This window comes from Maylandia zebra, linkage group LG3 (assembly GCF_041146795.1).
Source record: "Maylandia zebra isolate NMK-2024a linkage group LG3, Mzebra_GT3a, whole genome shotgun sequence".
NCBI lineage: Eukaryota > Metazoa > Chordata > Actinopteri > Cichliformes > Cichlidae > Maylandia > Maylandia zebra.
Genome location: NC_135169.1, coordinates 12,162,306 through 12,174,457, shown reverse-complemented (window position 1 = coordinate 12,174,457; position 12,152 = coordinate 12,162,306). Strand labels below are relative to the sequence as shown.

The following is a 12,152-nucleotide window of genomic DNA, read 5'->3' as shown; positions in this document are numbered from 1 at the left end:
ATTCAGTCTCTTCTAAAGCTCAGCTCATGAGAGGAAATGAAGCAAACAGAGTTATTAGTGTCTCACAAGGAGGTCTGTACCACTGCAGAGGAGGGAGAGGAGATCCAGTTTACTACACAGAGGACAGCAGTGACGTCACTGTTAGAGAAACTCGTGAGTTTAATTATTTTATTTCTACCAGACTGAGAGGTCATATAGCTGTGAGTTTATTAACCCTCAGATAAGTTTTCTGCTCATTAAGATTACTTGGAGAGGTGGGAAAATAGAAACATTTATTCAACTTTGTTTTTGATTTAAGTCCAAAATTGTGAGATTAAGGACTCACCCTGACAGAGAATGTGCTCTCCAAAAAACATCAACAAAACAATTCAGACCTTTAAAAAATGTGTTTTAGCTACAAAACTTCAAATTGAGGAGAAAAATGAGATCTTGCAGTGAAAAGTTTCAGATTTTGTTTTAATAACAAACAACAAAACAATTGTTTCTTTGTTACAGTGTTGATGTAAACACCAGCCGTACCTGCAGGTGTAAACATGAGACTGTGCTGTAACAATGTAAACACTGTATATGAGAGCTGTGTTGGATCTGATTGTTCAGTGTTCAGCATGGTGATGGCTGAGGGATCAAAGCTGTTCCTTAGTTTGTTAGTTTTTGTCTTTATGGCTCTGAAATGTCTGCCTGAAGGTAGACGTTCACACAGTGCATGACCTGGGTGAGATGGATCCTGAAGGATTTTCTTTGTGTTCCTGAGACTGCGGGAGCTGTGCAGTTCTTCAAGTGAGGGCAAAGGATGGCCGACTATCCTCTGGGTGACCTGTATAACCCTGTGGAGCTAATTCCTCTGTGCTACTGTGCAGCTGTGCTATACAGTTCTTCATGTAGCACAGTATGCTATCAAAAACCAGCTACAGGTCAGGGTGTTTGAGAATATCTCAGTGCATCCTGATGAAGCCGTCCTGCCTGTGGACAGGTTTTGACTGTCTTTGTGCTGTTTAGAGCTATTTTACAAAGTGGGATGTGGCCGTGATCAAAAACAGTTATCAGTGGTCAGACTAGCCCGAGGTGTGGTTTAACCCTGTAGCCTGTTGGAGGTTGATTTGTTTTTCACTCACGTTACTCTCCTGTTTTAAACATCAGAAGTTTTATGTTTCTATTTGTCTCTAACTGGATATTTTTCTGTGAACAGTTCCCAGTAAGCCCACTGTGGCCCTGCAGCCATCCTGGACTCAGATATACAGCGGTGAGACAGTCACTGTCAGATGTGAGATTCAGGGAGGTGAAGGAGCTCAGTGGACGTATGAATGGAGAGCAGCCAAGTTAAACACACCTCCAACATCCAATGAATACAGAATCATCAGAGCTACTGAGTCTGACAGTGGAGGATACAGCTGCCGGGGCAGGAGGGACTATTTCTTCTCAGAGTGGAGTGATATCATCACACTGACTGTGTCATGTAAGATCTTTCATCCAGAGTATCTAAATAAGGAAAAAGCACTTCTTCTTTCTTACAGCTTTATAACTGTCTTTCATGTTGGTCAGTAAAATGTTTAGTTTTTATTCCAACAACAAAAACCTGAACAGCAGCTTTTTATTCACAGTGAAGAGAACAAAACATATGAGAGTAACTTCTCTGCTGTGCAGCTCTAATACATGAAAGATGAAATGCAGAACAAATGCTGAATCTGTCTCAGCTGCTCCACCACATCCACTAAGAAACATTAAATCCACTGATTGTTCCTCATGTGTGTTTTTAACTTAGAAATGCAGCAAATTAAATATGAAAGATTAGTGTTGTGTTTGTGTGATAGTTGTACAGTTTGTTGCAGCTTCACCATTAAAGTTATGTGATATTTATTATTGACATATTTCCACCAAGTTATTTCAACTGGTTTGATTCAGTCATTGACTTTTGTTCTTTTTCTAAACTGAACTGCAGATAAACCAAAGGCCAAACTGAGAGCTGATAACACAGCTGTTCCAGTAGGGGGCAGTGTGACCCTGACCTGCTCTGTGAACCCATCATCATCATCTGGATGGAAATACTACTGGTACAGAGATGAGAAATCCTCTGAAGCCCTGACCACACAAGATGCAGTTTTCCACTCAAATGGACAAATCAGTGTCTCACAGGAAGGACTCTACAGGTGCAGAGGAGGAAGAGGAAACCCAGTTTACTACACAGAGGACAGCCAGTCAGTCAGGATTGGGAAAACTGGTGAGTTTAACATGAAGTCAGATAAATTCCTGATTAAGGAGGAAGATGAAGAACAAAAGGCATTAACATTTTTGACATTCATGTGTTTTTATTGTACTTTCTTGAACAGTAACAGCCTCAAACAGGCCTGTTGTGACTCTGTATCCAAACTGGTCTGAGATATACAGAGGAGAGACGATCACTGTCAGATGTGAGATCCATGGAGGAGACACTGAGTGGGATTATGAGTGGGAAACAAACAGCATGATAAAAGCTCCAAATCAAAATGAATACAGGATTAGATCTGCTTCATCATCCAACAGTGGAAACTATCGCTGTAAGGGCAGAATGAAAAGTTCACAGCATAAAACAACAGAGTGGAGTGATTCAGTCACACTGACAGTTTCTGACAGTAAGTAGAGTCATAGTTCATTTAACCTGGAAATAGAAACAGTTTGTAAAAATGTGTTTTTATTAGTACATGTTGAGATATTTGATATGTTTAGATAGTCTCACTCTTAAAGTTCATCATAAATATTTGTGAGTCAACATTTTAGTGACATTGAATTCAGAGTTAAGAGACGAAAGATTGAGAGAAAATCTTTGTTGAACAGATGAACCCCGTCCTGTCCTCACTGTGTCTCCATCATGGCTGAGTCCTGGAGCCTCAGTAACTCTGAACTGTGAGGTTGAACATCCGTCTGCAGGATGGAGCTTCTACTGGTATAAGTGATCTATCAGAGAAATCCTCCAGTTATGAGCTGCTACCTGATGGCAGTGGGACTGCACAGGACTCCTACATCATTCATGGACAGACACACACAGCAGGATATGTGTGCAGAGCTGGAAGAGGAGACCCAGAGTATCACACTGATCACAGTCAACCAAAGTTTGTCTGGTCTGCAGGTCAGATTGATTCTGTTTATCTTTTTTCAAGTAATGCAACAGCAAAAAAATGTAAATTGATGGGGTTTTTTTTTTTTGGGGGGGGGGGGGGGGGGGGGGGTAGCATTGAAGGTGAAAATTATACGAACACTGCGTCTTTTAGCACTGACCTTTAAACATTAAAGTAAAAGAATATTTTCACTGTGATATTTTGAATCCTAACATCTGTGAGCTTTGTCTCTTCACTGCATGTTGTTTCCAGATGTTCATTCAGCAGCGTCTCTCACAGTGAGTCCTGACAGAGTGCAACACTTCACCTCTGACTCTGTCTCACTGACCTGTGAGGGAAACTTCACTGAGTGGAGAGTGAGGAAGTTCTCTGAGGACGGCCGACTCTCTGACTGTAGGAGAATGACTGGATCCACATGTGACATCAACACATCAAAGTCAGATACTGCAGTGTACTGGTGTGAGTCTGGATCAGGAGAGTTCAGCAGTGTAGTCAACATCACTGTACAGAGTATGTTATTATACATTTACTACTTGGATTTGGATGATTTAGATGTCACATGAACATTTGTTCCAGCTTTGCTGTATGTGAAGTCATTTCATGTGGGAAAAATAAAACACATACAGTAATTTTTAAACACAGAAGATCAGATCTTGATGATGAAAAACATTTGTACAATCTGTTCTTATTATTGTTTGTCAGCTTTTTCTAAAAGTGTGCACCAGCTGATGTGACTGAAACAATTGTGTGTGATTGTGTCACAGATGATGGTGATGGTCCTATCCTGGTGAGTCCTGTTCATCCTGTGACTGAGGGAGCTTCTGTTAGTCTGAGCTGCAGTTTGAGAACACAAAAAATACTTTCCAATGTGTTTTTCTATCACAATGACAAACTTCTTCAAAATGATCCCCGAGGGGAGCTGAAGATCTCTGCAGTGTCAAAGTCTGATGAAGGTTTCTACAAGTGTCAGTACTCAGGAAGAGAGTCAGCACAGAGCTGGATGTCAGTTCAAGGTGAGCAGGATCAAAACATGTGATGGATTTTTATAAATGAGTTTTGTTTTAAGGCTTGAAGTCACCTCGCTTTATTTTCTGAGAACTTTCCTAAAATGATTTTATGAATTATAAAGTATAATTAAACTTTATTGTTTGTTGTCACAGTAACTGTGTCAGGAGCTGACAGCTCTTCATCTCCTGTGTGGTTGATTGTTCGACTGGTTTGTGGAGCCTCTCTCATTATTATTCTCCTGCTCTTGTTGTATCGCTGCACAACAACCAACAGTGAGACCTTTTCCTTTACTTAACACAAACTCTTTATCCTTCAAAGACACAAATGCATCATGAGGTTCATTTAAAAGCAAAAGTCTTATTCTACATTTTTAATAAAGGTGCTGTTAATGAGCAGGCCTTCAATCAACACCATCAGCAGCAAGTGTACTCCTCTCTTCTTGCTGGTTAGTTTTTCATCCAGTTATAATATTATACTGCTGTTTGCAACAAGACTGTACTTATTAAATCTGCTGCAGCTTTTAATATAAATGTTATTTTCAATAATATTTGTTTTTTAAAATAGCATCACAGACATGAGGTGACTGATTTTCTCTGACCTGCAGGTGATCATTGTGGCTATGAGATAATCAGAAGGTCTGAAAACTCTGAAAATGGTAAAGTATAAACTTTCATTAATATTGAGCTTGTGGACGCTGGATGATTATATAATAACTGTGTTTAACATTGAAGTCCATGCGTGTTTTGAAATGCTTTCATTTGATCACCTCAACAGGGCAACGTGGTGACGCAGAGGAGAGCTCTGACTACAATAATGTCAATCTGTCAGGGTGCTGGGTCGTTGACCAAAGATTCTGAGGTTATTTTGCTTTTGTGAGTCTCTCTGTGAAAGTGTGAAGATGGTCTAAGTTTAAGTTTATACAGTTTAAGCAGGAGTTTAGTTCTTTCTGTGTTTCTGAGTTTTCTTGTATTTCCAGTTTATGGTTTGTTGTCTGTGAGGTTCCACTTGTGTGTTTGTCTCATCCCTGTGTCGCTTGTGAGAGTCTGTTGCGTCATCCATGTCTCTGCTCACTCGCCCTCCGTGTGTCTTAGTTGTGTCAATGTGTTTTGTCTTCTCCTTGTGTTTCGTCTTTTGTCTCTCTGTTTGTTTATCCCCGTTTCTGCATCAAGCTCGTGCGTTCGTGTCCTTCCTGTTTTATTTTGACAGCATTTCATCCCGTGTTCAGTGTGTTTGGTTTGGCTTCCCTGTCTCGTTATATTTAATTCATCAGAGCTGTTTTCCCAATGTGTTTCCACTGATCACCCTCTTGTGTATATATTGGCTGTATCCCAATTCAGGGTCTGCAGCCTTAAAGTACGCATTTCAAGGCCGATTACGTCACAGCGGCGCGCCGAAGGCTGTCCCAATTCAAAGGCTGCTCGAAATGCGGCCCTGAAATGCGTCATTCATTTCCCTGAATTTTAAGGCTGTGGCAGTGTAGACTTTGTGGCCCAACATATCCCAGAATGCATAGCGCGTGATGGGTGTGGATAAATTTGCAGAAAAAAACGGCGGATGAGGGGCGGCCGAAGAGTAAACTTTAAGTACTGAATATTATGTCACTTATTTATGTGCAAATGTTTAATAACGAAGAACATTAAACATTACTGTTGGCCACATGTCGGCAAAGTTATGTGACATTAGTGACGTTTGTACTAACTTGGTTTCAAAGCCTTTACTTTAAAATATACGCCGTTCAATAGCTGAGCTTAATCTTACAGAGAATGATCAAAGCTCATGTAGAAACAAATGAACAAAAGATTTTCTCCTTCATTTCTGTCAAACAAAGCTGTGACACGTTTCCAGTGGTTAGTATCGTGGTTGCTAGGCAACCTGGGCAGCGCAACGGAGGCTTTTTTTTTAAAACTTTATTGACAAACAACAGTATCAGCGCAACGGAGGCTAGACCGTCCCATTACACAAGCCTCGCACTTCCGGCCTTAGCGGTCTTTGAGTACACGGCCCTTGAGGATCGTTGAGGCTGCGTACTTTAAGGCTGCAGACCCTGAACTGGGATACAGCCATAGTGTCTGTTGTCAGTGCATCTGCTAATCCTTATGTCTCCATGTTCTCTCAATCCTTCAAAGGTATTCCCAGTGTTCCAGGTTTCCTGTTACTTTAAGTTTCAGCTTTCCCAGTTTGTTTGTTTTTTCTCAGTCAGTTCTTTGTTTCTTTTTGGTTAACCTGATTTGCTTCATGTTTGTTTCCAGCCATGAAAAACGTTTTTTTGTTAAAATTTTGATTTTGTCTGCATTTGGGTCCTTACAAAGAGCCACAGAGTCTGCAGCTACAGATTGTGACAAAATCCAAATTCAGCCACAGCTCTAAAGTCTTAACAGCAGCTCTTTAGCTGTTTTTTCTGTTTCTGTTTAAAGTCTCTTAAATACTTGAAGTCGCTTTGAGTGACAAGGAGAAGGTTTTGAATTCAAAGCAATGATCCTGATAGCCTGAGTTTATATTTCCTCACTTCGCTCAGTGTGTTTCACTTGTTTCTCTCCCATTAGATAGTAATTTTAATGGACTTTAATGTACTGCAGATCTGTTTTTGTCTTTTTAATTGTTTCTTGTATTTGTAATATATTATAAATGTCTTTCTGTGAAGCACTTTGCAACTTTGTTAATAAAAGTGTGACATAAATAAAGTGTGTTGTTGTTGTGTGTCAGACTGAGAGTATATGTTACAGCTGTTCAGTGTTGTGCATGAATCCACTGAAAGAGAGCTTTTATTTAAAGGCACTCATTGTCATTTAAAACAGCTTCAAACCCTCCAAAATGAACTAAAGCTATAAACATGATGGGAAGTAACAACTGCTCTGATGATGCTCAGCAGCCTTTTTACTGTGTAGCAGTTTTTCCAGTTTTCTCTGGGAGGTCTGGCCCGTACTTTCATGTACTACCAATTTATTTTGACAGTGTCAGTCTCATGTTCACCAAAGCCATGAAAACTCTGTGTATGACATATAAATCTTGATTTTCTATTTCTATTTTATCTATGTTATTACACTGTAGATTCTTTATCTGTTTAATAAAGTGAGCTGGTAAAAATCAAATCGCTTTTAAACTACTTAAAATATAGTTTCTAACTTTCTCTTCTGCTTCATGATTTTTTTTATGCACTGAAATTAAAGGAGCTCCTGATTTCTGACTGAGCCACATAGAGAAGAGGAAACACAGCCTGTGGTTTGAGCCACAAGTCTTCTTTTCAGCAGATTTATGATTGATTCATGTTCTCATCAAACTTCACACAGCAGAGAGGAAACAAGGAGTTCAGACAAAGAGCACAGCGGGAATTTCATGAGCAGCTGTTTTCGTGATTGTTGATTTATGATCTGCTCATTTATTATGAAAGAACCATCAAATTTATTGTTTAATTTAAGTTCTCATATTTTAATTTTTAGAGGCAAATTCATTTTCATATTAATGATACCATTTTCTGTGTGTGCTCCATATGTGCTGTACTGTTCTTGAATCACAGGTGTAGGTGATTCTGTGTGGAGTTTGCATCTGTGTGGGTTTCCTCCATGAACTCCAGCTTCCTAACAGCTCATCCAGGCTGGAGAAACTGATCAGGAAGGCTGGCTCTGTGGTCGGCATGAAGCCGGACACTCTGGTGTCAGTGGCAGAGAAAAGGACACTAAAAAAACTGCTGGACATTATGAACAATGCTGGGCATCCTCTGCACACGGCCATTAACAACCAGAAGAGTCTGTTCAGTGACAGGTTGCTTCTCCCCAAGACAAGAACTAACAGACTTAAAAACTCCTTTGTCCCACACGCCATCAGACTGTTTAACTCCTCTCTGGAGGGGAGAGGGAGGGGAAACAGGTGGACAAAGGAGGGGGGAACAATTAAGCTGTAGTGCCTCTTCACCTCACTGTGCAATACCTTTTGTGCAATACTTTTGTTAATAGTCAATGGTGCAATAGACCTCAATACTTGAAATGTGCAATTCACTTGTATTTTTATTTTTATTCCTATTTATTCTATTTATCCCCTTCGTATATTTTATTTATATTGTCTCTGTATTTATATATGTCTTTGTATTTATATATGTGTGTGTGTTTATATATATAATATTCTGTAACTGTAACTTCTGTCGGTGCTGTGCTTTTGGAAACCGAATTTCCCAGAGGAACCCACCCGAGGGATTAATAAAGTTTTATCTTATCTTATCTTATCTTATCTTAGCTGTTCTTATCATTATTTATGATATGTTCATTTAGTTATTCTGTTTTCACTTCATTGCTACCCGAAATCTTTCTAATAGAACATTTGAAGTCATCTATTCTCCACATCAGAGAGACATCAGTGTTCAAGGTCGGTCCTGTGATGGGCTTTAAGTGTCAGTGTGGATATAAAGTTATAGCTCCTTGTCCCATATTTCCCATGTCAAACTCTGAACACAGCTTCCAAGTCCAAGCACTGGACTGTGCTTACAGCTGGTGGCCAATAGAGGGAGACATTAATCCATTTATAATTTATTGTAAGGAGTGAGAAGAGTTGATATGACTGAAGAACAGACAGAACAGAGGAATGATGATATTGACTTTGGACCCTATCATGAAAATAATCAGGCCTTGGATGGATGTCATAGTGATCAAAGCATTTACATTAATACACTTTAAAAATACAGTTTCATTAATAAAGTTTTATTGGACTCAAATAAATAGTAATCATGTGCAGATTGATTCAAATATTGATAATTTTGATACCAGCATTTGTATCAATGTTGATCAATACGAGTGTAATGAGCTTGATACTTCAGTTTCTGTTCTCCTGTATGCACCGCTGCAGTTTCATCAAAGAGGCAACCTGGCTGTCTGTGTAAATGCTGCTGCTTTCAGGTGTCACAGAGCAGCCACAGTTTGCTTCTCCTCTCTTGTGTTTTATTTTTTACTGTCACCTGACTCAGCAGTGCCAGTAAAACAAGTAAGCAAACGTGCTCAGCTAACCAGGACCATCCAGCAACGCAGTAAGCAGAGAATATCTATGTAGATAACTGTGGTAATAGTAATATTTCAGTTATATTACTTTAATTTATAGTGGAAATGGCTCATTCTTACTTTAGCCAACTCCTAAAGTCTCAATTATGCTAAAACCTTGATATAATACATTTATCTAACTGAAACATTTAAATGAAAACAATTACAGGAATTGAAACAAATATACCAAACATAGTATGACTCAGATTTGATTCAATATAATTACCCTGTTGTGCTAAATGTGAAAAAGATACTGTCTGATTACTGTAGTTAAAATACTATTAGATGTGCTAGATTATTGTTTTATTTCTGTCCCAGGTTTGAACTAATTAATAATCCAAAGGAAAAAAGAAAACACTTAAAGGTCATGAAAATTCAGTCAGAATTAGCAATCTGATGATGGAGCTTAATTATTAAAAAGTATTGGTACTGGTATCAGTCTTGTATTTTACTTGAAATCAGATTAATATCAAAGCTTGCATTATTACACACGTCTAGAAATAGTGAAATATTAAATTTATTTACCTTAAAATTTCAGCACCATGGACAGCGCACAAGGTTCTCACTGCTGTGCTCTCTAACACGTGACTGTTTGTCGTGGCGAACCTGCACAAATTTAGCTGCATGCACATATAGATCTCTCTTTTACATTTATGGGCATAGGTTAATAATTTCTGTTAAAAAGAAAAATGCAACAATTTACTGTTGTACTGTTTCTAGGGTCCCTGTCCCTGGTTATATGTGTATTCTCTGAATGTATTCTCTTTGCAGCATTTCACTGCAAAAGTGTATGTATATTTGCATTAAATCTCAAGAGAATCTGTCACTCTCTCTACCCACAAAACCAGATCTGAATATATTTTTCTTTGTGTAACTTCAGACAGTCAGATCCTTGTCATTCTCCACCTTTCTCATACAAAAACACCTCTCCAATATAAACACTGGGTTGTGTTTAGAGCTGGTATTCAACAGAGGGCGCAATTCAGTTATTTTTTATTGCAATGCATTAGTCTGCTTGTCTGAGTGTTAAATATTTCCCAGAGTTGTGATGATAAAGGAAAAAGACTTTGACTTCAGAGTCTATTATTTACATCACAACATGTTGCAGAAGAAAAATAAATCTCTGTGTGTTGTAAATGTAGGTGTAACTGTGTCCAAAGAACCAAGATCAGCATCTGAAGAGGCATATGCCTGCTGAATGGCCTCCACAACCCTGTGGAACAATTGTGACTTAGACAGGGGTCTGCCCAGAATTCCACAGTGGAAGCTCACAAAAAGCTGGTCTGTCTTCCTGAATGACCAGATTTGCAAGACATGCTGTGACAAAGCACAGAGATGGCACAGGGCAACCAGGCCTGCAACCTTGTCCAGGTCCCCAGTGGGAGATGTTCGTAACTGTTGGGCCGGAGGATCACCACTTTCCAGTCCAGCAACCAGCATTGCCTGTGTACCGACAGAGCTCATTAATCCACCTGGCAGATTTTATGGCCAGCAAAAAAAAGTGGTTTTCAGGGACAGACATTGCAGTTCAGCAACCTCCAGCATCTCAAAAGCACAGCACTGAAGAACCAGATCCAGGACTCATGGGAGGAAATGGGGGACCAGTCCTTCTATTTGTAAGTCACTGGGTGTCAGTCTGAAACTGTTTGCTAGCGTTGTTCTTAGACAGTAAACGTGACGAAACTATTCAGGAAAAAACACACGTACATATTGTTTATCATGACTCTGGCCTATAAACACAATTTAAAAACTGTTATATATCACCCTGTTGCTTTGTCATCTTGAAGTAGTCGTGTGATTGGCTTACCACGACTACTTTATTCTTCCTCAGTCGAACAGCAGCACTCATGCGATTGTTTTGCCCCCTTAGCTCCAGGTGTTGTGCCAAAAAGTGGTCGTCTTCCAGAAAGTGATTGCCGTCCGCAGGAGCACGCGCAGTTACTTAAAGCCGTAGCACCCAGATGACTTACGTAGACAGCTACTTCTGTGCAACTGATATAGGATGTGGTAAGCTGAACACAGCTTCAACCGTCTGTTGACAAAAAGTAACGCAACCGCACCGCATGCCGTTGCGTAACGTTTGTAACGGTAACTATGTTGTAACGATTGAAATAGCAATTAGTTAGATTACTCATTAATCTGAAAAAAGTAACCTTGTTAGTAACACCGTTACTTGTAACACCATTATTCCCATCACTGCAGGTAGGCGGGGCACCAATTCACTGAGCCTCTGGCACACCTGCTACTCGTCAGACGCTTTCATCAGAAGCGTTCTTAAGGAGCTGCACGATGGTCGTCTAGTGTCGGAGTATTGTCCTTTTCAGGGGGGTCTGTGTAACTGCTCACCCACCTACCGGAGCTTGTGGAGATCATCTTCTCCGAGTCTATACAGAGATTCAATTCACGTCCCAGCACCTCACCTCTCAGTCTCCCTCTGTGCCTCTTAAGTCTGGCTTCTAACTTCCCTGGAATCTGTACGTCAGACTGTATCAAGTAAGCTGGCCAGTTGTCATTTATTTTCCCATTTATGTTCTTTTTGGTTTCCGGCAAAACACCCCTAGCGCTACTGGGTCCTACTGGGAAAAGATGGAACGGTGACCCCCTTCACCTGGGACAGGAGGACCTTCAGAAAAGGGAGTCCTGGACAGGAGTAGTGGGACAGCTGGAAACCAGGCCATGTGGGGCCAAAGTGGGGCCACCAGGATCAACCCCACCTCCTCGGTCTGGACCTTGCAAAGGAATGACTGGAGGAGGAAATATAGAGGGAAGGGAAAAGCATTTGCCAGGTTGTCACATGCAAGGGGAGGGACATTGTTCTGCAGGGAGATGAACAGATAGAAAAATGTTGACTCTCTATATAAAAAGAAAAAGGTTGTCTTCTGCCCTGTCTGTTCTGACGATGACATGGTGCCCCTGCAGACCCGACAGAACTTGCTTGAGTGCCAGGGTGACAGCTTGAAGCTCCAGCATTTATGTGTGAGACACCCAATGACTGATCTAACAGCTGTTGAGCCGAGAGCCTTCATGGACTGTA

General features: G+C 40.3%; 1 protein-coding gene across 1 annotated transcript; it reads left to right on the top strand.

Annotated features, from left to right (window-relative positions):
* Positions 1-790: 790 nt before the first annotated feature.
* LOC143416663 (uncharacterized) lies at positions 791-4,954 on the top strand. The gene is made up of 8 exons (XM_076882113.1): positions 791-911; positions 1,187-1,261; positions 2,325-2,606; positions 2,809-2,917; positions 3,075-3,100; positions 3,312-3,599; positions 3,854-4,102; positions 4,872-4,954. Exons 1-8 carry the CDS (start codon positions 791-793, stop codon positions 4,952-4,954), a joined length of 1,233 nt encoding a protein of 410 aa, XP_076738228.1.
* The last annotated feature ends 7,198 nt before the right edge of the window (positions 4,955-12,152 follow it).